Genomic DNA, 24,686 nt, shown 5'->3' with positions numbered 1-24,686 from the left:
CGTTACAGTCTCGTTCGCCTTACAACGTACGAAAAAAAAAGTCTTGTTTAAGCGCTGCTAGGGTCTCTCTACCCTGAAGGTAGGGTAGAGACACCATGGTAAATACTAATTAAGAGCTAGCAGGGGTTTGATGATTCCTGAAAACAAGAAACCCCTGTCTAGTCTTGTGAAAAGAACAAGAACTAAGCAGAATCGCACATCGTGAGAACAAGTGGCACTATAAAGGGGCTTACAGAGCTCAGCCTATTTTTAGAATTGAAGGGGTCCACATCCACACCACTTGGATTCAAGGGGACCGATTCAGGCCCTCCATTGCGTAATCAAACCCTTCCTTGGGCTAAGAATTTGGAGGATTAAGGGTTTAAATGCGGCTCCCCACCACTTTGGTTTGGAGGGGATCGATTCAGGCCCCTCATTGTGCAATCAAACCCTTCGAATGAGATTTGGAGGATCGCGGGTTCAAATGAGGCTCCCCACCACTTTGGATTCGAGGAGACCGATTCGGGCCCCTCGTTGTGCAATCAAACCATGGGGTCAAAGTCGGCACCTATGCCCCTGTTGGCCACCAATACGAAAGTCCTCAAACTATTAAAACAGAGGGTCTTTGACAAAACACGGCCCAGAACAGACAACTCAAATACCTCAGGCTTAATGCTCAAAGTGCATCAAAACTGACCTGAGCTCGCTCTGCAGCAGCCTTTTGGTATCAATGGATACTACAAACGTCAAACGAAACGACGAGGGGAAAAGAAGAAAGAGAAAGAACGAGGGATTAAACAGGAGAAAGGATACCTTGATTAAGAAAGCCTATGAATTAGGGGAATTCGATGGTATCGACGTGGCTCTGATTATTTGCAAGCATGGTCGATACACCACGTACAGGTCCAGGGACCACGCATCGTGGCCGCCATCTGTAGCAGAGATAGTAAGTAAAGCGATTTACTTGCTTGAAATACACGACCGGTGCTGACACTCATCTAGCAAACTGCCTATCCTCTCCCAAAGAATATACTACCAGAAGACATCGAGAAGCGCTTTTCTAAACATACCAGAGAAAAAAAAATTGCCTCGCAAGAATAATGAACGGTAGGCAGACTACCTGCTTGCAAAAGGGAAAATAAGACCATAGTTATGGATATTACTGAATGAAGTCTCAGCGTCCTATTCTCTGATTTGTTTCATCTGTGGCTTCCCTTGTAGCAAAAGTTGACTGTAATTCAGGTGGCAGGAGATATAATAGTCCTGACGAGGTGATAGACTAATGAGATGACGGAATTGACATAATAACAACCCTGACTGGGAGGGTCACCGCAAAGGCAGGTCCTTGACTCTGCAACCCAACCCAACCGTTCTGCAGTAACTTAGAGATGATGCGGCGTCGACTTGAAGACGGCAGCACCTGTAGAATATCTATAGTAGATATGCCCATAATTGTTTCTCCGTATTGCACTTCCCGCTCTTTATATTCGTCATTTTCGGGGAGGATTGCTCGTAGATCCGTTCGCCTTGAGAGTCAAGTCGTTCTCGGCGCTTCACTCATCCTACATGCATCTGAATCAGCATTCTACTGTGTCTTGACTGGGCTTATTGTGCATAAAAAGAACATATGTATCGAGACGGGTACGTACGATGCTCTCCTTCGCTGGTCGTTCTGGTTCTGAAGTTCATAGCCTGGATCATTTGCCGCAGCCAACGGCAGCATCTACCAGTTAGGCTGACCAATACTGTGGGATGCGAAAGCGTCTGAGAAGTTCGTATACGTCGTGGGAACGCCGATTTTTGGTTCAGGAGAATGGGGTCGAGAGATTCAGTGAGAATCGTCAAAAGAGAATCCCTAATACGGCTGGGGGAGAGATTATCGATCTAACCTAAAAAGTTTAGCCTTCTATATCTAAAATTAGATCAAGAAATATGGCTTGTGGCTGTGTAAATTCTCGAATATTCTTTTCTGAATGCGGCTCGTTCCCACGATCCCCGTGCCGCCGTCAGCGAACCACCCTTTCACTTCGTTTCCAAAGATCACCCCTTCCAACCATCTAAGAATCTCCGTCAGCTTGATTTCGTCCGCAGAATCAGAATCGTCCTTTTCGCAGTCAGCTCTGCTCCAAAAAATGGCAACCAGGGATAAGCCGTGTTTGTTTTTGGCGCTCGTCGAAAACGGGAATTCCGAGAAATGGCGAATTCTCCTGTTTAATTGCAAAGATGGGGTCAAGGATTGCCTTCAAACTGCCCTCCTATGACCTTACGGGAGCGCGAAGTCCTAAGCGGGGTCTTTGAGATACCGGACTCCTCGAGCAATATACAGACGAGAGATACTCGAACAGCTACGGACTTAGGTTAGAGGCAGGCACCGAGTTGAGGCTAGACATGTTGTGAACGGTTCTGAAGAGGACAAAGCTTGGCCTGCATGTTTGAATTTCATGTAATTAATTCAACAATAATGCGGAATTTTCTCTAACAAATGGGGATAAAAATCATCAAAATCTAAAAGCTCCTTCCCTATTCATTCTCATTGCGTAATCCCGTTTATCAAAAGAGGCCGTCGTAGAGTGACAGTGCTGATACGATTGTCTCGTCGCGCTTGCTGCCTTCCTTAAACTCTTCCATATCCAGGCTACCGTTTTCGTCCTTGTCCATCATACGGAAGATCTTCTTGACGCGCTTTTCGGGAGTGTCTTCGTCTGCTGGGAGCTTTTCCATAGATCCGACCTATTTCTCATGTCAGAATGTGCTCCCTCTAGCCGCTTGCTCTAACGGTAAGAGGGTGAAAGTCATGTGACCGATCAATATCCAACGTACCATCTTGTAAATTGCCTCAACGATAGCCAACATCTCCTCATAGCTTATCTTGCCATCTCCATCGATATCATAGAGCTGGAATGCTCAGTCAAGCTTATCTTCCATCTTTCCCTGACTCGTGACGCTCAAAGCGCAAATGAACTTCTTGAAATCGATTGAACCTGATTTATCGCTATCGAAGGCATTGAATACGTAGTCTGCAAAGGAAGAAGGGTCGCCAAAGGGGAAGAATTGGCGGTAGATCTCCTGGAATTCCTCTTTGGTGAGCATGCCAGAGGGACAGTCCTTCAAGAAACCTAGGTCGAGTCAATATAGGCCCTTTAGCCAGCCAGGCTTTGCATACCCTTGTACCATTGCTGTAACTCCTTCTTGTCGAAATGGGTCGATCGTTGGAGCTCATTGAGCTGCTCTTGCGAGAGCTTGGATTGTCTGGAGAGAGAAATTAAATACTATTCCCAATAAATCATACAGGTCTTATGCTTACGATTTACCCATCTTTGCTTCTCCACCAGCGAGGCTTTGTAAGAACGAGGAGTCGAAGGCGCGATCTGGCTTATGGCGTTGTCCAGTCGAAAGAGGTAGGATAGGAGGAGTGTCCTACTGAGGGAATCCTGAGTGGTCTGGAGGCTAGGTAGAAAGTCCCAGATGAGAATTCAAGCTACGAATCTCTTAGCCAGGACTACTCAAGACGTGGCACGAATAGCAGGAAAGATAACTCAGATGTGTACCTGCTCCCCTTCGCGGACAACGCCTGCGGCAAGAATCTCCGTCAGCTTTGAAGCCGTCCGCAGTAGTATCTCTGTCAGCTTTTGATGTCGTCCGCAGAATCGGGATCGTCCTTTCGCAGTCAGCTCTGCTCCAAAAAATGGCAGGAAGATTCAGTCATCTTCAGTCTGCAACTATACATGTCAGCTATGACATCGTATTATCTTGTGAGACATCGTTCTTTTTTCTCGCAATTGAATGCTGACCGATATTAAGATGATGACCTCGAAGGGAGAACACTGCGGCTTAAACAGAATATATCGAGAAGAGATACTGTAAATGTACGCAAGCCATGGAAATCCTCCTCATCAGCCGATTGAGGACCTACGAACGGAGATCGAGGCGAACAATTAGCATCGAATAGACTATAAAACCCGGGGAGAAGCTGCCTAAGTCGCTTTAAGCATGGAGAAGCCGCGATCTCCACGGCGCTCGACAAAAGGCGTGTCGGAGAATTTCCGGAGACGGAAAGACACCTTTATGGAAAAGGCAGATGAGCTGAGGAGTGAGTTCGGCAGTGAAGTTTACGTTTTGGTACGGAGGAACGGACGGCTCTTCAATTACGCCTCTAGAGGTGGGCCTTCTTGGCCGCTCAGTTTGACAGAGGTGGTGAGTAGCCTTGTGTTTCATCCAAGGCCTATATTCTAAACTTTTTTAGGATCAGAGTTATCCTCTGGTTGAAAGGTATACACCGGCTAGCTTCACAAAGCAAGGCACTAAATCTCGGCTCTGTAAAGGCCGGAAGGGAGGCACAAGAGAAGTGCCATGGCAAGAATTGAGCTGGAGGCATTAATGGGTGCGGGGGACAGATTAGCTCGCCAGGTTTGAGGACTTAATCCTGGGAACTTTATTTTAGCGAATGAATCAACAACATCCCACTAAAAGCCACGATTTCGATAGATTACAAGCAACAAAACGTACTATATATTTTCTTCATGTATTATTCGACATTATTAGTGTAAATTTAAACCAGTAAATGATAAGATACTCTAGCATACTTCCTTTATAAGAAAAGTAACACACGCTGCCTTTGAGAAGCACTTATGGCGGTCGCGAATTGGAGAGCAAAAAGGCGAGAGGAAATAAAGACTCCGCAAGGTGGGCGATCGCTCAGACCCTGAAAATGTGCTGACCACAATGAAAATACCCACTTTACTAGCGAGATCCACTCCTTTAAACCAATAAGCGTTAATTCGTCATCATTTATGATGACGTCACTGCCTCTGTCTTCCCAGGTGCTTCACAACGTCATCTTCACGGAAGTTTGTTGACCATGGTAATTGGCCTTCCAAACCCTTTGCAGACTGCCATCTCAGAAGAGTAGAATAGAGAGCACCATTACAGTACCGAACTGCGCACTTCTGTCAGTGCCAGGACTAACGAATGGATCCACCATGCATGTCTGTCAGTTAAATGGTCGTCAGTGTGGGTGGAGATGGGTTATCGGGGGCGACACTTTTGCCAATTTCGACGACGACCGGATAACCCTGACAAAACGGCTGACGAACTGCTACCAGTTACTTCTACAGAGTGCAGACTTTGAGCAGAATAGCTACCGTCGCTCATATCCGTCAGCAATATACGCAATTGTAAAGGCTGCCAGCCGCCAATCTTGAAGATGGCACGGCGACGGCAATCAAATGAAGAATTGGCCTGACATCCGTTACCCCTGCACACAGTGATAAGATGCTACAGTTGCTCGAAGCTTGATAGATAGTCAGCCATGGGAATATGGGTCATAGGGATCAGGGCAAGAAACTCTGCAAGCGCATCCATAACTATACAGCTCAATCTGAATCATACCAGTCGTCAATCAAATCTCTACTTGTCAATGGTGTCACGATTGCGAAAAAAAACCTATCTATAAAATGACTCCAATTATAACTTATAAAGATATGCAACCAATTACTATTCAGCTCTTTCCCAACCTTGAACAGGATCCAGAAGGCGATCCAGAAGATTACGTGATGTGATGTCTCGATTTGACCGACACCCAGTGATTCCAGCTCTTGCGACAAACCGAGCTTTGAGGTCAAACCAGAATCCTTGGCCACTCTCACCTCCACAAGTTAAGCCTTCAACTTTGTCACCAAGGTACTTTTCATAAAGCCTCTCTTCGTGAATCCCAATGCCTGGTGTAGAAGGTATTGCTCGTTTCGAGGAGCGGCACGGACAAGCGGTTCAAAGGGCATGATAGCCTTACTAGCTATGACCAAGACTCTCCACGACTCGCAAGGGCCTGTTTCATCCTGCTCATTGACGGCCTCCCAGTGCAGACCTACATTCCCGTCATCGTCAGGCTTTGAAACCTGCATCTGGTTAAGGGCTCCAGTGCCCTGTGAGTAGTCTAGCCAAAGCTTTGCTGTAGGGCCGGGTCCGGGGATAGCATGTGAAAGACTGACTTTCTCTGAGAATCGAACGGTTCCAGAGTAGATTCCTAAGAAATCCCCTGGAAATAAACTGGGATCGGCTTTGGGCAAGAGACTCGTGAGACCGCTCTGTTGTAATGTTTCGAGCAGTCGATGCCATTTCCCCCCTTGAGACGGGAGGAAATGAGAAGGCCGTTGCACCTGGGGTTGGGCAAGACCCTGACAAGGTGATGACCAGTAGTGCGGCACCACAGTAGATGGATGACCTACCTTGCTAGGGGGGCACAAAGTGTTTAGTAGCAACGCGAAAATTTTCGATTCAAAAATCACGTGCATCACTGGATCAGCGCGTTACAATCTTGCGTCATGTTTGGTGCTTGTTGAACAATCACCATTCCACATATGGGTTAGCGGTACTCCCAACCGAGTTTGAGTACCGCTAACACACATTTGGCAGGGAAATATGGGGGCTTTTAGAATCACAGTTTTCTTCGTTAAAGCAGCCGTAGCGACCTGGCTGCGCAAGCCTGGACTGAGATGAACCTTATCAAACATAGCAGCGATCAGTCGCGACAGCAGCTTGATCGTGGCACATTTTCCCAGCATTCAGAACTGAAATTAGGTAGTGAGGAGTTCCTTTCCGCGATAATTGTGTCCCAAGAATTTCGGCCCAACTCGCCATGGGGCCGCTTGCACTTGGTCTTGCGGCCAACCTTTGTTGGGCAAGTGGATCAGAGAATGTTCTCGAAGAACGTTGCTCCTGGCTCTCATTCTATTTAATCCCATGAGTCACTGCTATTTTCTGATATCCTTTGAAAATCGCGTTGAATGAGGCATACGAAGTCATCATGGAAGCAATCCAAGACTCGATGCGGCAGAAGCTTCGTGAAGTCCTGTCAATTTACGGATTACCTGATGGCATCAATGGGCTGTTCAACGAGCAGATTCTTCATATCTCCCGTACAGGTGAGCTGTTAATCCAGTATTTTCGCTATTCTTCAATCGTTAACTTTACCACAGTCCATGAATGTCGAGTCGAGATGGGAATAGACAGAGATCCGCCCTCCTTTCCGATGGCCATCAACAATAATGCTTCTACAACGCCTCCCGCGACGCCTCCCACGACACCTTCGTCCACAAACAACGATTCAGCACATGGCGGCTGCCGAGAATGTCGACATACCAAAAGACAATCGTACGTTGGCATGGCAAGTGCGCCCAAGAGGAGACGTAAGAGGACTGCTGGTGCAAGTGCCGATCCGGAGACTCTGCCGAGCAAGATACGTTCAGCAGGCACGGCCGACGCCAGATTAGATGAGGCTCCGGAGACTTTGCCGACCGGTATCCCATTGGCAGCGGTGGAAGAGCATGGTTCCAACGGCGCTCCAGAGACTTTGCCGAACGATACCTCTTCGACAGGCACAGACATCGGGACAGATGCAGCTCTGAAGACTTTGTCAGACGGTATCCCTCAAGCAGGTGTGGAAGAGCAAAGTGCCGGCGGGGCTACAGAGACATTGCCAAACAACATCCCTGCAGCAGACAACAACACAGTCTTAGCAAGCCATGGCGTAGGTGGAGAGATGGTACCATTGACCGTAAGTCAGCCTGAGACCCTGCCTAACAATAGGGAGACCCTCCAGCCAGGGAACCAGACAGGACAGACGTTCCAACATGTGTGGTCATTCATATCAGAGATGTTAAATCCAGCGGATGCCATCAGAGTTATGACATCTGTCCTATTATATTGCGCCGCACAACGTCAGAAAGCAGGAAAGTTTGGTCGCGGACAGTCAGACTTGCGTGTCTTCACGGACACTAGGAAAATCTGTGAGCTCTCGAGGGACCTTGCGTCCCGCGATTTTGTCAGCGCAACAAAGCGAGTCGCATTAAGAAGGGCGTGTGGCGCAGGTAGTGATGTCCAGAATCAGTCTGACGAATGCTGGTATTGGGATATCATCTCCAAATCTGCCAGAGCACGCGATCCCACAAAATTGCCAGCCGCTAAAGGACCCCCTGATGACTTCAGCGTTGCCGAGAAGGTTGCGACCTACGAATTTATGGTTGAAGCTAATTATCCCACGAGCGATGAAAGCCAGAGGCAGTTTCGTCACTTATGGAAAGCCCTATTCGAATTACAGAATGCAGGTGTGGGATCTACGTTATGCTATCGAACGCCTGCGTTCGATACATATTGCAAGAAATACCGACAGACTCAAGAACCGCCGCTCCTTGCCACCATCTTGTCATGGGAAAAGGTGTACGGACTTCAAATAGACCAGCTCGAGTTGCGGATACTTGCACAGCGGGCCGGAGATTTTTCCGGGAAGTCTCAGCTGGAGCAAAAACATGTCGCTGAGAGACTGAACATATCGGAGTCCTCCTGGAACAATGCTTCTAATGACTGGTACTCTGCTGATGAAGAGACTGCCTTCAAGCTTGAGACCAAATTCATAGCAAGTTCGTCCACCACAACTCCGGAACTATTCTATGATAATGTGGATACAGGATTGTGCTGGAACAAGTCGATCTTTATCTCTCTTGTGGAGAAAAGCGATAAACTACTCGCCGTCTGTCCAAGTATTCCGGTATCTCGGAACAATTTCTTGGGCGTGTTCTCCGGGAAGATTCGGTATTCAGAAGACAGGGTTGTTCAAGCCATCCCGGGACCTACGGAAAAGCTTTGGTTGGACTATTCGCAGGTTTCGGGCACACTTAACCAGATGCAGGTTGCAAAGCCTGACGGCGATGCGAATGTATACCTAAAGTGGGAAGGTGTTAACGAAAAGGATAAAACGGGTCCCTGTCTCTCGTGGAGAATTTTGGTCTTAGCTTCAAGAGATATCATGCCATTTGAACAACTTGTTCGTGCCGCTCCGGCAATAGATCAGTACCATGAACACAAGTTGAGCGAGTCCGCAAAGAGAGGCTTCACGAAAAGTACACTGTAAGTTAACAAAGTTGTATGCGATATTTGGCAAATTTGGGGACAACATCAAGAATTTTTCGTTTCAATCGTGGGTCGAACCATTTATATCAACAGCACCAACTCATCGTCTTAGAAATAATATTAAACTCATCCACTTGCCCTATTTGCGGCATTGTTATGATTTTAGAGACTAGTAAAACCACAATGCGATAATAACTTGAATGGGACTCCTCAGTCCGATTTAAATTGCTACACGTGACAACAATACCTCGCTTCGGCGCTAATTAGACGCTGCCCCACCAAAAATGTCTTCGGCTTCAACATCGCCAATTTCGTTTTCCACGCTTTCCAACGTTGGACGACTCTCCACCACACATTACTTCAGCTATAACTGGTACTTGTCGCAGCTTGGCATCTCCGCCAATCGAGCACCTCATCATCTGCCAATTACGAGACAAGACTGTGATATCCTCTACGAGTTGGCGGTCCCGCAAACGAAGTTCAAAATGTTATTGTCAAGATAAGCTGCAATGATGGTATGGAACAGGAAGAGGCGCGAGCTTGTAGGTCGATGCAAGCGAGGATGAGAAGGGGAAAGCCTATAATGTAAGCTTACAGCACGTTTGGATGGTGGTTGTGTCTATGTCGCTGATCCGATTTCAAAGCAGGCGAAGAATCGAGAGTCAAGTTAAAGCAATACCTCGTCAACTCTCGCCATGCAGCTCAAGTCTTTCAGGAGTGCCCAGCGACAGCATGCACTCACATATACCATACCTCTAGCGGCGTACCTTTTCGTATAATCTACGCTAGAGGGACGCCGAAGCCTCAGTCGAAGGTTCGACTCCGCTCTCACAAGGTGCCCTGGCCGTCTTCTAAGGACAGGCAGATTATGCACCATATACAATGCGTCAATGCCGACACAGCCTACTCGATCAGCTATAAGTGATACCTCTGTACGGATGGAATGGGAAGCTAGGAGGTATGATCATTCAGCGACAAGGAAGCCTGTGAGACCTGTCCAACAACGTCCATTTACTCATGGAATGGAAACAAGATTCAACATGCTCGCAAGACTTCGGCGATCGCAGAACAATGATGCGTGAGCTTCAGCACGCTTCAGAGAAACGCCGCTTCTTCCTGGATACCGTCAGTCGCTACCCGCAATGGCTCACGGGCATTGCACGCATCAGTCATGGTCATCGTCAAGTCTGAGAGCGTTTGATGCAAGGAGCGCCGCATGCTGTCACCAGCAAGGGGATTCCTGATCGGGAGACCGACGGTGCAGGCCTCCGTCTGACCGATCTCCAAGGAATCAAGGCCTCCGAGCTTAAGGTATCCCATGAAGGGTTCATGCAACTCTGTTAGTGGGGTGGATCCTGGAGTTTGTCGCAGCTGCGCCATCGAACCCTCCGTTCAAGTATAAGAGGGCAGCACTCCCCCCTCCAAACTACTTCCCTCCCAGCTTCCTTTTCATTTTTTCCAAACATCCTTACCACTTCATGTCATTGCGAAGATGGCATCTGCAGAATCCGACTCGGTGAGATGCTACGACGATGGACGCGCACTTCATGCCAACATTGGTTTGAAAAGGACTCAGAAGATATGTGACAATTTGACCGCGGCCTCCAAGTCAAGGAAGAGGCGGGCATGCCCTCAGGAGGGTTCTCGAGGTAGGAGGTCCAGATGCAGTATCATGAAGCCTTGCTGATCGTGAAATAGACCGGCCAATTGTAATTGACGATGATGTGGATTTGCCAAAACGGACGGCTTCCACTCAGGGACCAATCAACGAGAAGCACCGAATCAGAAAGAGAGCCCGAAAAATGAGAGGATCGCTTCAGACCATCCGCGAACCCGTGGATGACTTTAGCCGATTGAGGGAGCTCGTGCGATCGAGTGAAAAGATTGTCGTCATTAGCGGGGCCGGCATCTCTGTCAGTGCAGGTTGTGAGTTGAAGCTTGTTTGTAAATCCCTTTATCGATATTGATTTACCTAGTTCCCACCTTTGAGGATATGCGGAAATCCAAACAGACCTCGTTCGACCGCTCTCTCTACTCCTCTTCCGACGAGATGACCAGCTTCCACTCCACAGTCCGTGATATGTGTGAACGCCTACACTCGGATTCAACCGAGCCTTCGCCTTTCCACAAGGTTATGGACGAGCTTGCGCGGACTCGCCCTCATTTTCGGCACTATACACAGAACATTGATTGCGTCGAGCGCCTGTTACCTGATCTCGACGCCAAGACGATACGCCTCCATGGTCGAATTGATCAAGCCCGATGCGGGATATGCAACTGGGTGTGTGAGTATAAGCCACATCTGTTCCAAGGTTCCGATTCGCTATATTGTCAAAGGTGCTTGCAAAGAAGCCAGGCCCGGATATTGAAGGGCAAGCGTTCATTGAAAATTGGCAGGCTGAGACCCAACGTTCTTCTATACGGCGAGCCTCACCCAGATGACAAAGAGATTCTGGAAACTGCTAAGCATGATTTGAGAATATGCCCGGAGCTGGTGCTGATCGTTGGCACGAAGCTAGGGATTCCTGGGGCTCGGTCAATCGCCGCAAACTTTTGCCACGCCGCTCGGAGCGTGGGTGGGGCAAGTTTTTGGATCAGCAAGGAGGAGCCAGTGTCGAGTGTGAAAGCCTTGTGTGATTATGTCCTTATTGGAGATTGCGACAAGGTTGTTCCCCTAGATATTTTCAATTAACTCGCAAGCCATTCTCAACTTCACAGTCTTATGTACGCGCGAAGGGAAGATACAGCAGCTATCCAATTTACGTCTTCGAACTAAGGGGGAGGTTTTCCGCAGGTTAGCCTCGTGTTTATCAGAAAGAGACGATTTAATGAGCAGGTCTCACGCCAGATGCACGTGTAGATTCCACGCCAAGCGAAGCTAAACCGATTTAGGCGACTTTCAAGTACCCCCACAGAAATCATAACCCATCGGCTTACTTGAACATACCTGTAGAGGAGTTAAATGCGGGCTTGGTTTTGGACGAAATCGAGTTCTCGCAGCCGTTCCACGATCATATTGGACTGGAGGATGCCACTCTCAATATTCCACCTTCCCTCGGATGCTCCGTTCCCGAAGTCCAGAACGCCAAAAAGCGGTGTGCTGGACAGCTCCCAAGTCTACCTTGACTCTCGCCTTCCCTCTTCTTCACTCCACCACATACAGCACTCATTTGCAAAGGCTCGCATCTGTACGAAGCAAAATATCCACGATACTATGAATTGCCCTTCAAGGGTTGACGAGGTATTTGACCATGAGGGCTGGAACCAAAAACCCTCGAGCTTATCTGGGGACACAACAACTCGCGCAGACCTGAACGGCATTATCAATGCGAGGGACCGTCGCGATAACAAAAATATCGAGCCAGACGATCGCGGGGATTTCGTCGCCAAAAGTAAACATGATGCCGAAAAATTCGGTCGACTGAGGGCCTTGACTGATGCTGGCAAGAAAAGGCCTGACGATGGGGGCGACAACCAGGCATCAGTCATTTCCGATATTCCCCACTACTATCCGAATCACCTCACGGCCGCAGCTCAGAGGGTGTGGCAAGTCGTCCTGAAATTCGGTGGTTTTATTGGACCAGGTCAATTCTCCTTTCAGGCATCATGATGTGGTAATTAGGCCTAATACGCTGACTCTTGCCTCAACGCTCAGGTTTCATGATAGCAGTTGCATACATCGATCCTGGCAACTACTCGACCGATGTCGCGGCTGGCTCTACCTACAGGTTCAAGCTGCTATTCATTATTCTAATGTCCAACCTTTTTGCCATTTTCCTGCAGTCGCTCTGTATTAAACTAGGCACTGTTACCGGTTTGAATCTTGCAGAGCACTGTAGGGAGCACTTGCCTAGATGGCTCAACTACTTCCTTTACTTCTTGGCCGAGAGCGCTATTATTGCTACAGATATCGCCGAGGTAAGTTCTCCACGATTTGGGTTCTACTCGAGAGTATAGTGACTTACAGGTCCTTGAGGTGATTGGTTCGGCCATTGCGCTAAACATTCTGATTAAAGTTCCGTTGGTTGCAGGATGCGCCCTCACTCTCGTCGATGTTCTTATAATCCTTATCTTTTATGACCCTTCTGGCTCTATGCGGCGTCTCCGGTGTTTTGAGTATTTCGTGATAGCACTGGTCCTTGGCGTGGTCGTTTGCTTTTGTATTGAACTCTCTTACATTGAAGGCGTATCGGTTGGAGAGGTGTTCAAAGGTTATATCCCTTCTTCTTCCATTGTAGAAGCTCAAGGGTATGTTCTCCACTACTAGTACCAATTTTTTGAGAGTCAGTTCTATACTCATACGATCTCCCTAGTCTCTACCTTAGCTGTGGTATTCTCGGCGCGACGGTCATGCCTCATAGTCTCTATCTCGGAAGCGGAATCGTCCAAGCACGCCTTCGCGAATTTGATGTCAAGTCAGGACACCTCCCCGCCATGTCCTCTAACTCTTCATCTTCCTCCATAAATAGCGTCAAATACCGCCCTTCCCTACCCGCCATCCGCAACTGTCTAGGCTACTCCATCATCGAGCTAGGAATCGCCCTCTTCACATTCGCCCTCTTTGTTAATAGCGCCATCCTTATTACCGCCGGTGCCTCCCTTTCAAACAACAGTTCGGCGCAGGACGCAGACCTCTTTGCCATCCACGATTTACTGTCTTCAACTATCGCGCCCGTTGCCGGCACCATTTTCGCTTTGGCTCTCTTACTCAGCGGCACGTCGGCTGGCATTGTGGCAACCATTGCAGGTCAAATGGTCAGCGAAGGCGCCCTCAATTGGAAATGCGCACCCTGGTTGCGTCGCTTGCTCACTCGATCGATATCCATCACCCCTAGCATTATTATTGCTGCTGCGGTGGGGCGGGATGGTTTGAGTGCCGCGCTTAATGGCACGCAGACTGCATTGAGTGTCATCCTGCCGTTTGTATCTGCCCCGTTGATTTACTTCACTTGCCGCAACAAATATATGACTGTCAGCACGATCGATGGTGGCAGTGTGAAGATGAGAAATCATTGGATTACCGCCGTTTTTGCGGTGCTGATATGGTTGGTCATTGCTGTGATGAATGTTGCGCTATTGGTGCTTGTTGGGTTGGGTAAGGCGTGAATGGCCAAGTGTCGCTGCTATGCTATGGAAAAGGACGACGTCACGTGTGCGGTCGTAAAAGAAAGGTTTCTAATGGACTGAGGAGAAAGACAGAGGAAATAAAGAAGCAAAACATCGTATGCACGCACAGGCCACAGCTTTATCTGGGATTGTTGTCCATGCAACTCAGCTTGAGCAACAGGTCTCTGAATGCGATAGGTATATCTTTCCTGGCATTGCTCTGCTCTATCTAGCGCCGTAAATGACCAAAAGCGCTCCGTGACGCCGATTCTATAACGTTGATAAATCTTTCATTTTTCGTCTCAGCCAATATACACAGGCATCCTGCTCCCCTTCAGATCCGACGGCACGACCTTAACATCCGCTTTATCAAAATCATGCAGCAAAAGCCAACACAACATTCGAAAGATCAATGACACCCAAATATTGCTTCTCTGCTCCTTCTCATCCTTGCTAAGCAGCTTGCCCGCAGAGTCCAGGTTGCCAATAACCGCAGGACGTACTTGGTAGAAGTAGTAGCTCAGTAAAGCCTCCTCTTTATTCGCAAGGACGATGCAATTGAGCGGCGAGTTTGGATCGTCCAGGATTTCCATGACCTTGGTAAGGTGGGTGACTAGAACACTGAGAACACTTGATTGTCTGAGACTGAGGAGATACTCGGTCCTTTCGTCGAGGGCGTTGTGGATAGCTTCGCGGACTTCGATACTGAGATTGGCTTCGTCCGTACAGTTATGACCTTGAATAATTTTCCACTGGTCCGAAATAGCAGTGATTGGATGGCCGGGTCCCAAGTCTTCGGTGAGGGAAAGTTCTCTTAATTTGTCTTGAAACACTTTCATCAGGCGTGTTATTTTCCATAAAGCTCTCGGGCCATTGTTCTTAAGCCAGTGATCGCTGGTCGGATTGGCAATCATTCTGAAGCTGCTACCACGGATTCGAAACACCTTTCCGAGCATGCCGATTATTTCAAAAGAAACTGCAGTTTCCGTCAGAGCTTATAAAGCAAAGGAGAGATTTAGAGCGTGCTTCCCTGAGAATATATGCTTGTGTTCTTTTTCATATTTTTTTAGCGTGTCTGACGTACATCCTAGAGACTCGAGTGTCGTTGAAACTTCTTCTGATGTCCCGAATACCAAGTCCAGACTTTGGGCATCCTTCTCTCGGTCGAGATATTCCGGGTTGTCGAATATGTTAGGGACGGTTCCAAAACATAACTCCTTTATGTCTTTGTCTGGGATGACCCGATTTTCCAAGAACCTCGACTTTCCCGTGATCGCAAAGACGACCATTACCCCTAGACCATCAACTATGGTCGAGGTCAATATAAATCCGTTGCCTTCAGCCCTGAGGTTCCATTGAATCTGGTCAAAGACTTTCCAGTATATCCCTAAAATTGCCATCATCTCAACCAAGTGGCACATCGCTGAAGTGGCGTAAGGTTTCGTGACCGCAGCTGGCATGAAGTCCCAAGATCGAGTCTTGCTTTGTAAACCAACTGCGAGCCTGTACTCCGGGGGTCTGATCCTGACGCCTGTATGAGCCTTATTCCGGATTTCGTCGTCCCACTTTCGGGAATCCCCTTCTTCGCGCTGAAGAGTCGATAGTAGGGTCACCCAGGATGCCTGCTCATCATCGGCAGTATGTACTCGTGCAATCGCCTGCTCGTCTGCTTGTTTTTGAGCCGTTGGTCCCAGGACACGGGTGTTCTTATACGACAGCTCCGTGCCATCGAGATAATGAATGTTTCGACCTGGTATGGGGCCCCGCTTGTTGTCTGGTGGCGCCAGGAAGATGACCGGCGTTTCAAAGACGACCTCAATTCTAAATTCATGAGCTCGAAGTTTTCGATGTGTTCCTTTCGACCAAAGTCCCATAACAGATTCTGCGCATCGTCGATACCCCTCAGCACTTGAGAAGTATTGCTGTAGAACTTGTAGAACTGTCGTTAATAGAGCCACGAGCGAGACAATCAAAGCTGTGATTCCCAAGATGTTCTGACTGTTGTTGAAGCTCATCGTGAGGCTGGGACGAAACGGGAGGAGGTAGGGAGTCGCAGACTAGGTCGGTCTGTCGTCGGAGGGAAGGAATCGGTGGCGGTGCTCATCCTTCGAAGTGGTATTAGAAAGATGAAGAAGGGAGGATGGGACGTTTGGCAGAGAAAATGTCGACGCTGTTTTGTCCTGCATATTATCAGCCCCACCCCATGCTCCTCAGCCTCAACTGGGGCGTAATTTCCACTAAGCTGAGCCACAGCGGGTGACAGAGCACTTTTCTGGTCTCCCGCGTTCTCATTTGAAAGTGTAAAACTTCCCTCCAGAGCAGTCAAAGCGATAAAGGGTTTTTTTCCCCAATGATTGAACAAGAAGACATTCAATTTTCCTCTAGAAGAAACACCTCTGATGTCAATAGCTATCTTAAGATGAATGGGGCTAGGATCCACTCTGTCAGCCGTGCGCAGTCAACGCACAGAAAGAGTCGGCTTAACGAGCCTCATAACTTTGCTTTGCTTGCATCTAGTGGTTATTAATCCAAGATGTGGTCCAAACGGCATTAGGTAGTCTGCCTTCTGATAGAGCCCCGCTGCTTGACAGGATTGGGCTGCAGGTCTGTGGCTAATTAGTCATGCGTAATTCTGCGACCGCGAAATCTATCGCGTCAACCCGTCGACCCAACATCCTCGATCATTCAACCTGCAATAGACAGGTCGAGACTTATTATCCCTCTAAGTGATTATCCCTCAATCATTTTGCATGGGAGGTCGATGAACGACGCTGGCGCTCGGTGGTATACCAGTGAGTCACGCAGCCATGTCCCAGAGTCTTTTGCTAACTTGTGAGGGCATGGTCAAAGGCATATGACTATGATGCTGCGGACGATGCAACAACTCTCACGATGACCTGCGAAGGTGTCTTAACGTCTGCGGACTGTGTAGGAGTATGGTAGACCTCCTGGGCAAGTCTAAGGGTATGGGTAGACCGAGGAAACAACTACGCAGGTTGACAACCGGCTCGAGCAATCTTGAACCTCCACAGCCACGAACGAATCGAATAAATCGAGCAATCATGGTGCCTACTTGGCTTCTATCCTTATCAAGCACTGCAGGATATTGAGGGTTACTCCACTTAATACCTTTTACCCTCACCGCCTTAGGGGAAATATAGCGTTGAGGCGGCCCTCCGGAAGAATATCACCGATCTCTTACTCGAGACCTTCCCTCGTCATGATAAACTAGATACGGGAGGTATTGAGTGAGATTAAAGAGGGGAAAGAGGTGCACCAAGAAGCATACTGTGAGATGCTGCTAACTTCTCCTTTGGAAGATGGTGGGTTTGAGGAGTTACGGCTAGGACGAGAGCGAGGCCGATCTTGGAGCACAAGCAATGCTGGCGATCACTAAATTCATCTGATTTCCCCTGTACATCCACTCAACAACCTGTGACTGTGGGGAACTGGTGGAATGTTTGATACTGTCTTCTGAGATTGTATACATGGTAATTTCTTGTCCATTTTGCACATATGACACGAGCTTACGAGCCTTCTTGCTGAAGTAATGTCCCAAAAACCGCAGCACCAAGCTGAACAGCTCTGCTTTGATCGAAAACCACGTGCTCTATCTGAGGATGAGCCTTTGCCCACGCTTCTGCCATTGTCTGGCTTGCAAAGAAATTCACGTATTGGCAGCAAATATCCGCTGCGGCACCCGTATGAGACTCCGTTCCAACCAGAACCACGGTTTCCGGTGGGTCCCAGCTAACCTGCGGCTGGCGGAAGATGATACGGACTTCATCACCAGAGTCTGTATCTGAGCATATAGTTGCATCGCTGTTGACCATAGGGGGGATGCCTAGAGCATCTATCGCGCACATCGCAAAGACTGTTACACCATTTTTCAGTTTGACGCGATGGCGAGTGGGCCTGATCGAGAACGGATAGGCAGCGATGATCTTCCCGTGTTTGTCTATGCGTACATAATCGTGCTCGTGCAGTGCAGTCAGGATTTCATATCCTGTCTTACCCGAGTCGGCCGCGATGTCGTCGATGATATTGCTTGCCGGGAGGTGTCCGGACTCACTTAACGAGCTCAAGATTGCGACTTGTGTTGCGCGCAAGCCCTCCTCCCTAGGTGCGCGGCGACGATGCATGATAGAATCGAGGACAGGTGTTAATCCTGCGGTATTGTCGTCCTGGTGCTCACAACATGCCTGTCAAGCTTGATTAGATAGTATCGTACAGTAAACATGCCCACGTTTGCTATTAGAGTGCTAACCTCCATGATCAAATGGGCTTGTCCCAGTTTACGGGGAGGAACGCAAAATTTTGAGGTCGAGGACGGGAGAATGCTTAGAGAAGAGGAATGAATATCTAGAAACCCGTTGATCGACTGAGAGGACAAACATATGTAGATTTTGGCACGTAATATTTGCACCTGCGACAAAGTATAGATTTAGACGCAACGAAGTCTCGGGAGTTCGGATGTAGATCGTCAGCGGCGGATGACGTGACTCGCTGAGCAGACGAACCAACAGTCTTTCGCTCTCAGACCTAGATGCCTTAAAAATGAATGGCAAAAACTGGCGACGAGACATTCGGTTCTGGACTTTGGATCAACCTCACTCTTTTTACAATGGCCTCTGCAGAGCAGTGCTTATCGTCGGACTCGAGCTGCGGGAATGCCAGTAGTCGAACTGGCCGACTAGTTATTATTGGTTCGTTCCTTCTGACCTTGTAGTATGGGCGCATGCTAAGGTTAGAATCAGGCGGCGGTTCAGCTGCCTTTGCAGCAGCTATTGCGGCTGCGCCTGAAGCAGCGAGTGTCATCATAGTCAACAAAGGCCTACCGATGGGAGGTTGCTGCGTGAATGTCGGCTGTGGTACGTGCAATACTCCTCGCAGGACGAGTTTCTAATGAGCGGGGATATCTTAACACGCTCGGTAGTTCCTTCGAAGTTCCTCATCCAAGCGGCGCATGTTACCAGCCCTCACAATAACGCCCCCCCATTTCATGGCATACGCAACGTCACTGATAGGGTGACTGACTTCGCGGCGCTCACCGCACAGAACCGTGCGCTTGTTGAAGGACTTCGACAGGAGAAATATGCCAAAGTTATCGCTAGTTTGGATAATGTTAAGTATATTGAAGGACTCGGAAAACTTGTCCAGAGTGTGGGTCAATTAGCGGTTGAAGTCCGCTCTAGCCATGAGGATCAGGCTCCTTTTCAGACTCTGCCCGCGGATCGCGTGATAATTGCCTCTGGAGTCCGCACCAGTCTTCCAAGCCAACTGGTTGACGACCTTGCTAAGATCGATTACCTGACCAACGAAACCGCATACTTCGAATCGAAGCGACCAGAGTCGCTCCTCGTCCTTGGTGGTGGCTATATTGCGCTGGAAGCAGCGCAGATGTTTGCCCGGCTGGGATCAAAAGTCACAGTGCTACAACGATCCGAACAGGTACTCTCTAGTCTCGAGCACGACATAAAGGCATGTTGAGCGGCGAAGACTTCGTAGAAGGAAAACTCGACACCCGCCTCGTGAAGAGTCTTGCGGATCAGGTCTCGACCCTCCGCCGGAACGTGAGGGTCACTCTTGCCAAAGACCATGACCAGTTCTCCTTTGATATCACCCGCTCTCTTCAAGCTGTCATCCTTCTTTCCTTCACCCAACGTGGAACTGTGGATGTCCGTGGCGAAGAAACACAGCGCCGCAGTCACTCGGGGATCCAGTGCACAGCGGTAAGTAAGATGACCTCCGAGACACATTCCCGTGGCTCCGATTCTGCCATTGCACGTCTTCAGCCCCAAGAGGAACGACACCGTGAGCTGTGCGTCCTCGTCGTAGGCCGCGACTTTCTTGGTGATTTTCCACGTGTTGCCAGCGTCAGTGCCAGGCCCGTCGTACGAGAGAGGTTCGGGGCCGGTGAACTCATGGTAGAATGAAGGCAAGGCGACGATGTAGCCTTGTCCAGCAATCTGACGAGCGAACCGAGTGACGGGGCCGGTGACTGCAAAACATTTCCCTTTAGTTCCATAGCAAAACCAAACACAAAGTGACATAGAGCAGCCGAACCTTGATAAATTTCCGAAAACACCACTACGCCGGGGAACTTTGCGTGAGGGTATCCTGCGATTGTGGGATGGATGAGGAAGATGCCTTTGGAAAGATGCTCAGCCAATGTTAGGAGAGTTTGAACCTGAGAACCAGGTTACTAGGTCAGAGGAGTCGTACGCATCGTGCCCTTCCCGGCCACCGTGGTCGGCACATCTTTGTAGGATTCTTCGATCAGCATGATGTTGTGTTTGATGGAACCTGTGCCTGAATCTTTCTGTCAAAGGACTCTTACTGGGGAATTTAAACGAAGAGAATCCAAGTACAAATGAAGGAAGTACCACTGCACAGAAGTATCAGGCCACTGGTACTCACGTACAATGAGGGGCAATGTATGAGGGGGTGTCGGAGTATTTAACCCCGTACTACAATAGAACCTTTTGCTCCGTCCACTCCGGCTCTCTCCGTCGGCCCCACAGACTGCACAGCTTCATCCCCTTTTTAGTCAGACGCAGCCTTCAGCCTTGTGTGACCACAACTTCATCTTCGCCATCACTTCTTTTATCCTCCTCTCTCATGCCTCAATTCATAGTCATGATTACTGCGAAAAGACAGACACAGACTTCCATTGTCCACCGGATGAGCCTGGGCCGACAGTGACCATGACAGACACCGCAAATATCCCCATCTACCCGGATCCGATTCCAGCATGCACTACCCGACCGGCACCCCTATGTCATTATTTGATTGTTTCTTTTGAAGTTTGATTTCTTTTCTCTTCTTCACACAACCACCAGCACCCAACCAACAAACTTCCTTGCCGATCACAATACAAGAAGGCCTTGTCGCTAGGCCCTAGGGGGCTGCACATTCTCCTTTGCTTTGAAAGGTGTAGCCCTCTAGGGTTTCTTGGACAGCAAGATTTGATTCCCTGTCTTCTGGTCAGCTAACATCATGGTCTTAGCGCAGCAGCGTACCTTGATACGGGTATACACGGACTGGCTCGGATCTAGAGCGATCTGAACCATCGTGTCTCCTGCAGGCAAAAGCTCGCTTATTCCCAGCTGGCCGCGCGCCATGCATAATCCCAGTCATGACGACTTATGCACACTTCGTTTCTTGTGCTGACCCTTCGTGGCATGTGGAGTTTGGCGATGTCGACACAGCCTTGCACAACCTACGCCACAAGGCTGCTGCAAAGATAGGGGGCCCAGGAACTGGAGGGTGCACATTCGACATATCATTTTCTCCACCACCTATGCTTACTAGCTCCTTGCAAGTCACCAAGCAACTTCACAATGTTGCACCTCGGCCGAGATAGCTCTGTTATTTGGAGCACGTTAAAGTCTGATCAAGAACTCTGGCATTGTCAATCAGCTTCGTTATTGGCCACGGCATTTCACACAACATCCCATTCTTCTGAATGCTAGTATGGAGAAACCTTCGCATGGGCAGTCAAATTCAGTGGCGAGAGATACTCAACGCTCTCCCCTGCCTCTCCATCTCCCTTCAAAACTTGCTGTCAACCAATATGTTCCTGCGATTTCCAGCTTCTTCATACGGCATCTCGGTGGCGGAAGATATGGCCTTTGTGGACTGTCATTGATTGTATCTCTGCGACAGCGAGACTGTGACAATTCCCTTCCCGAATCTTCAGCAACCCTCATTGCTGCATTGTCGCCATGCTTCCTGAACCTGTGACATGCCGGAGGCTGCCCCTGGCCGTGAGTCAGATGTGTTTGATGGAAAAACTTGTCGAGCATGCGAACCTCATCGGTCTCCTTTCTCAGCAGAGGACGCACGAGGAGCCAAAGGCAACTGAAAGGTGATTTTTGTGGACGACCAAGTGCCCTTACGCTTTGGTTCCTCATATCGTGGACAACGGATGCCTCTTTCGAATATGTATATATGTTCCTCATTCTCAGGGGCTTACAAGAAACTCGAAAAGAGATGTCCTGGGTGATTCCCAGGACGCTTGGCGAAAGGAGATCGTGAATATACAAATCTATCAGACCGCCCTCGTTGTGAATGAGAACTCCTGCGAGGGCGGTGGTATTGAGAAGCGCGTTGGGTGTCGCGTTTCTCTCAAATCACCGCACTATGAAGTTCACCTGCGAAACCAAATCACGGGTCTCATCGCCAGACGAGAACAAGACTTCATCAACTTCATCAGCATTTTGCTCTCTATTCGATTGAAAACCAGTGTGGATAGAACAGGATGGAGTCCAATCAAGGATCCGACGCTTTTGAAGGAGATCAAGGTCAGTATTTGGGTAATTTCCCTCTATACCAGGCCAATGCTGATGGCCTCAGGCTCTGGTGACCAGAATAACCCTCCACCGTCGCCCCTTTTCTTCGCACAACCCCTGAACTTCATCGATATCCTTGGTGGTGATGACGAACAGCCAAATTTCGACAATGACGATAGCATGGCTATTGACCAGTCGTTCTCTGAATCGTTGGAAGAAGAGACATACGATGACCCACTAGCCTCAGACTTTCCAGACGACGATGATGAGTTGTTTGGCACGAGACCAGATGACCCTTGGGAGGACTTTCTCAGACCAACTCAATCCGATCCACAAAACACCTCATTCAACAGCGTTGGTCAAAGTGAAATACTCACTACTGAGAATCACGACATTGGATCCAGTCATTTTTGGGAAGAAGATTCTACACAGCCAGGTCCTTCCAATCGACCGAATACCACACACAACGGCAGAGTTGACCAGATTGGCACATCAAGCCGTCAGAACACTTCTTTTGGAGAGACCACTTCAGACTATGGATTTTCTCAGCCTAGTCCACCTCACCGTCGACCGACCCCTTTCCTCAAGATCTCCAACAGTGGTCATGCAGAGGTCATTTCTTCCGGCAATCCTGCCGTTGTTGGCACGATGGATGCCACGAACCAAGCGGGAACAGGTCGTAAGTCTCCTACAACGCCCTCTCTGAACGCCACCGAGAAGTGTAACTAACCGGTCCTTTCTGTTTCTGGCAGCCACCATGTCTGAGAAACGACGTGGCAAGCAACCGGTCTATGACCCTCCTGTTCCCGCTGTGGCTCCTGCCCAGCCTTTCGCCTCTCGCCCTCCCCCCGCCCTTCCTCCTGCGACCCCGGCTTGGGCCCGCGGCGGCCGTCCTGCCTTCCCCGACGTCGCCGCCATCCTCGAAGGCCTCAAGAGGGCCCCTGACGCCGCGCGGGCGCCAGGGCCCCGCCACCGCCGCATCCTCCTCGAGGACGCCCGCCGATACGGCAGGGACCTCGTCTCGCTGACGCGCGAGGTCGGCTCGGTCAAGACCCGCGTCCTCGAGGCGATAGGCCGGGTCAAGGCCCGCCTCTCGGCCATGTGGAGGTTCTTCGAGGACCTCAAGAGGAGGGGTCTCCGCGGCGGCCACGCCCGCAAGCTCCGGGCTTCGGGCAAGCAGTACAAGTCCTTCAGGGACATGACGCCGTCGGAGAACACCCGGCGCCGGGAGGTCGAGGCCCGCGACCTCGCCGGTCGCCGCAAGATCGACGGCCTCCGGGACCTCCTGGACCTGGTTCTCGAGTGCGAGGAGGCGCTCAAGGTCCAGGTGGGCCTCTGCAACGAGATCTTCCGCCGGGCCGGGGTGATCTCGTGCACCGGGGTCGCCCCGGAGGGGACGGTGGCCGCCCGGGAGGCCCTTCGCGGCGCCCTCGCACGCTCCTTGGAGGGGCTGAAAAAGGTCCAACAAATCGGGCCAATGCTGGAGACCTTTTTGGTCGAGTTCCGCGGCTAGGCCGCATGATTTTTGCTGTGTGCGGATGTGTGTTTTTGTGTGATGGAGCGAAGGAGTTGGGGGTTTTCTTTTTTTGCTTGGGTTTTGCTTTTTTTCTTGTATAAAAAGAGAGAATTGAATTGGGCTTTGTCACAGTTGTATTCCTCCATGAGTAGTGTGTCCTTTGTAGGCTACCCAATAGACTTGACGCGTGTCTAGGTTCCATCGTAGTGTTCCGTGCCGTATAGACTTGACATGCGACTGGATTCTATCACAAGGTAGGGTACCGTATAGACTTGACATGAGTCTAGATACCTACCGTCATGGTGTATTGTATGGCAATATCGCTTGTTTTTCTTGATCCAGGAATAGTCCTTACCCTCGAGGTGGATATCATATATAAAAATGAATGATCGTGAATGATACAACAGCCCAACGGTCACTTGAAATCCAAAAAGCACCAATTGATTGATATCTGATATGTTGGAGGTCGAGTTCTCCCTAATATAGATGTTATTACTAGTTCTTCTGTTACATTTGAGTTAGGTGGTCGTCCTTTACAACTCGGAGTCTTCTCCTTTTATCATGGGCCGTGTGGCCATCATCTGTGGAAAATCTGATCACAAGTAAAGTGCTTACGTTGGACGATCACCTCGTGTACCAAATGCCCCAGTCACAGTACTCCGTACCTAGGTATGGAAGGAAATGGGGAAAATACAGGACCACCAATTACTTGCATACACTCGACATGTCGGTCAGTCCTTTCGGGACTAATGCAACTTCGTAAATGCAAGAAGATGTCCCTGTGTAAGCATTGTTGTGTTACTCTCCGGTGCGTAAAAACTTCCCCTCAAGTAGAACGAAACCGAGTCAGGGACCAGGTGAAAAGTACCGAGTCAGCAAAAATGATC

At 49.3% G+C, this 24,686-nt stretch overlaps 7 protein-coding genes across 8 annotated transcripts; 4 read left to right on the top strand and 3 right to left on the bottom strand.

Moving 5' to 3' along the window:
• The first annotated feature begins 417 nt into the window (after positions 1 to 417).
• Positions 418 to 1,250, top strand: PV06_05326 (uncharacterized protein). The gene is made up of 2 exons (XM_016406318.1): positions 418 to 925; positions 982 to 1,250. Exons 1-2 carry the CDS (start codon positions 710 to 712, stop codon positions 1,078 to 1,080), a joined length of 315 nt encoding a protein of 104 aa, XP_016264524.1. The 5' UTR covers positions 418 to 709; the 3' UTR covers positions 1,081 to 1,250.
• Positions 1,251 to 2,529: 1,279 nt separating this feature from the next.
• On the bottom strand, positions 2,530 to 3,294 carry PV06_05325 (calcium-binding protein NCS-1; the record flags this gene model as incomplete). Its single annotated transcript, XM_016406317.1, has 5 exons — positions 2,530 to 2,709; positions 2,800 to 2,874; positions 2,923 to 3,095; positions 3,143 to 3,228; positions 3,284 to 3,294. The coding sequence occupies 5 exons, from the start codon at positions 3,292 to 3,294 to the stop codon at positions 2,530 to 2,532; spliced, it is 525 nt and encodes a 174-aa protein (XP_016264523.1).
• Positions 3,295 to 6,681: 3,387 nt separating this feature from the next.
• PV06_05324 (uncharacterized protein) lies at positions 6,682 to 9,095 on the top strand. Its single transcript, XM_016406316.1, has 2 exons — positions 6,682 to 6,899; positions 6,954 to 9,095. The coding sequence occupies exons 1-2, from the start codon at positions 6,782 to 6,784 to the stop codon at positions 8,882 to 8,884; spliced, it is 2,049 nt and encodes a 682-aa protein (XP_016264522.1). The 5' UTR covers positions 6,682 to 6,781; the 3' UTR covers positions 8,885 to 9,095.
• Positions 9,092 to 11,683, top strand: PV06_05323. 2 transcript variants are annotated; one of them, XM_016406315.1, is made up of 3 exons: positions 9,092 to 9,468; positions 9,528 to 10,532; positions 10,582 to 11,683. In XM_016406315.1, the coding sequence occupies exon 3, from the start codon at positions 10,877 to 10,879 to the stop codon at positions 11,573 to 11,575; it is 699 nt and encodes a 232-aa protein (XP_016264521.1). In that variant the 5' UTR covers positions 9,092 to 9,468; positions 9,528 to 10,532; positions 10,582 to 10,876; the 3' UTR covers positions 11,576 to 11,683. The 2 variants fall into 2 exon arrangements, with proteins under 2 accessions (XP_016264521.1, XP_016264520.1); XM_016406314.1 differs by having other exon boundaries at positions 9,528 to 11,683.
• Positions 11,684 to 17,456: 5,773 nt separating this feature from the next.
• Positions 17,457 to 18,369, bottom strand: PV06_05322 (uncharacterized protein). The gene is made up of 2 exons (XM_016406313.1): positions 18,257 to 18,369; positions 17,457 to 18,191 (listed from the first exon to the last, which is right to left on the bottom strand). The coding sequence occupies exons 1-2, from the start codon at positions 18,260 to 18,262 to the stop codon at positions 17,517 to 17,519; spliced, it is 681 nt and encodes a 226-aa protein (XP_016264519.1). The 5' UTR covers positions 18,263 to 18,369; the 3' UTR covers positions 17,457 to 17,516.
• Positions 18,370 to 19,130: 761 nt separating this feature from the next.
• On the bottom strand, positions 19,131 to 20,394 carry PV06_05321 (uncharacterized protein). The gene is made up of 3 exons (XM_016406312.1): positions 20,215 to 20,394; positions 20,056 to 20,139; positions 19,131 to 19,990 (listed from the first exon to the last, which is right to left on the bottom strand). Exons 1-3 carry the CDS (start codon positions 20,273 to 20,275, stop codon positions 19,365 to 19,367), a joined length of 771 nt encoding a protein of 256 aa, XP_016264518.1. The 5' UTR covers positions 20,276 to 20,394; the 3' UTR covers positions 19,131 to 19,364.
• Positions 20,395 to 21,716: 1,322 nt separating this feature from the next.
• On the top strand, positions 21,717 to 23,796 carry PV06_05320 (uncharacterized protein; the record flags this gene model as incomplete). The annotated part of the gene is made up of 4 exons (XM_016406311.1): positions 21,717 to 21,859; positions 21,983 to 22,299; positions 22,348 to 22,962; positions 23,036 to 23,796. 4 exons carry the CDS (start codon positions 21,717 to 21,719, stop codon positions 23,794 to 23,796), a joined length of 1,836 nt encoding a protein of 611 aa, XP_016264517.1.
• Positions 23,797 to 24,686: the final 890 nt, after the last annotated feature.

The sequence above is a fragment of the Exophiala oligosperma genome (assembly GCF_000835515.1).
Source record: "Exophiala oligosperma strain CBS 72588 unplaced genomic scaffold supercont1.4, whole genome shotgun sequence".
In the NCBI taxonomy this organism is placed as follows: domain Eukaryota; kingdom Fungi; phylum Ascomycota; class Eurotiomycetes; order Chaetothyriales; family Herpotrichiellaceae; genus Exophiala; species Exophiala oligosperma.
The sequence above is the reverse complement of the archived record's forward strand: the minus strand, read 5'-3'. Positions and strand labels throughout refer to the sequence as shown.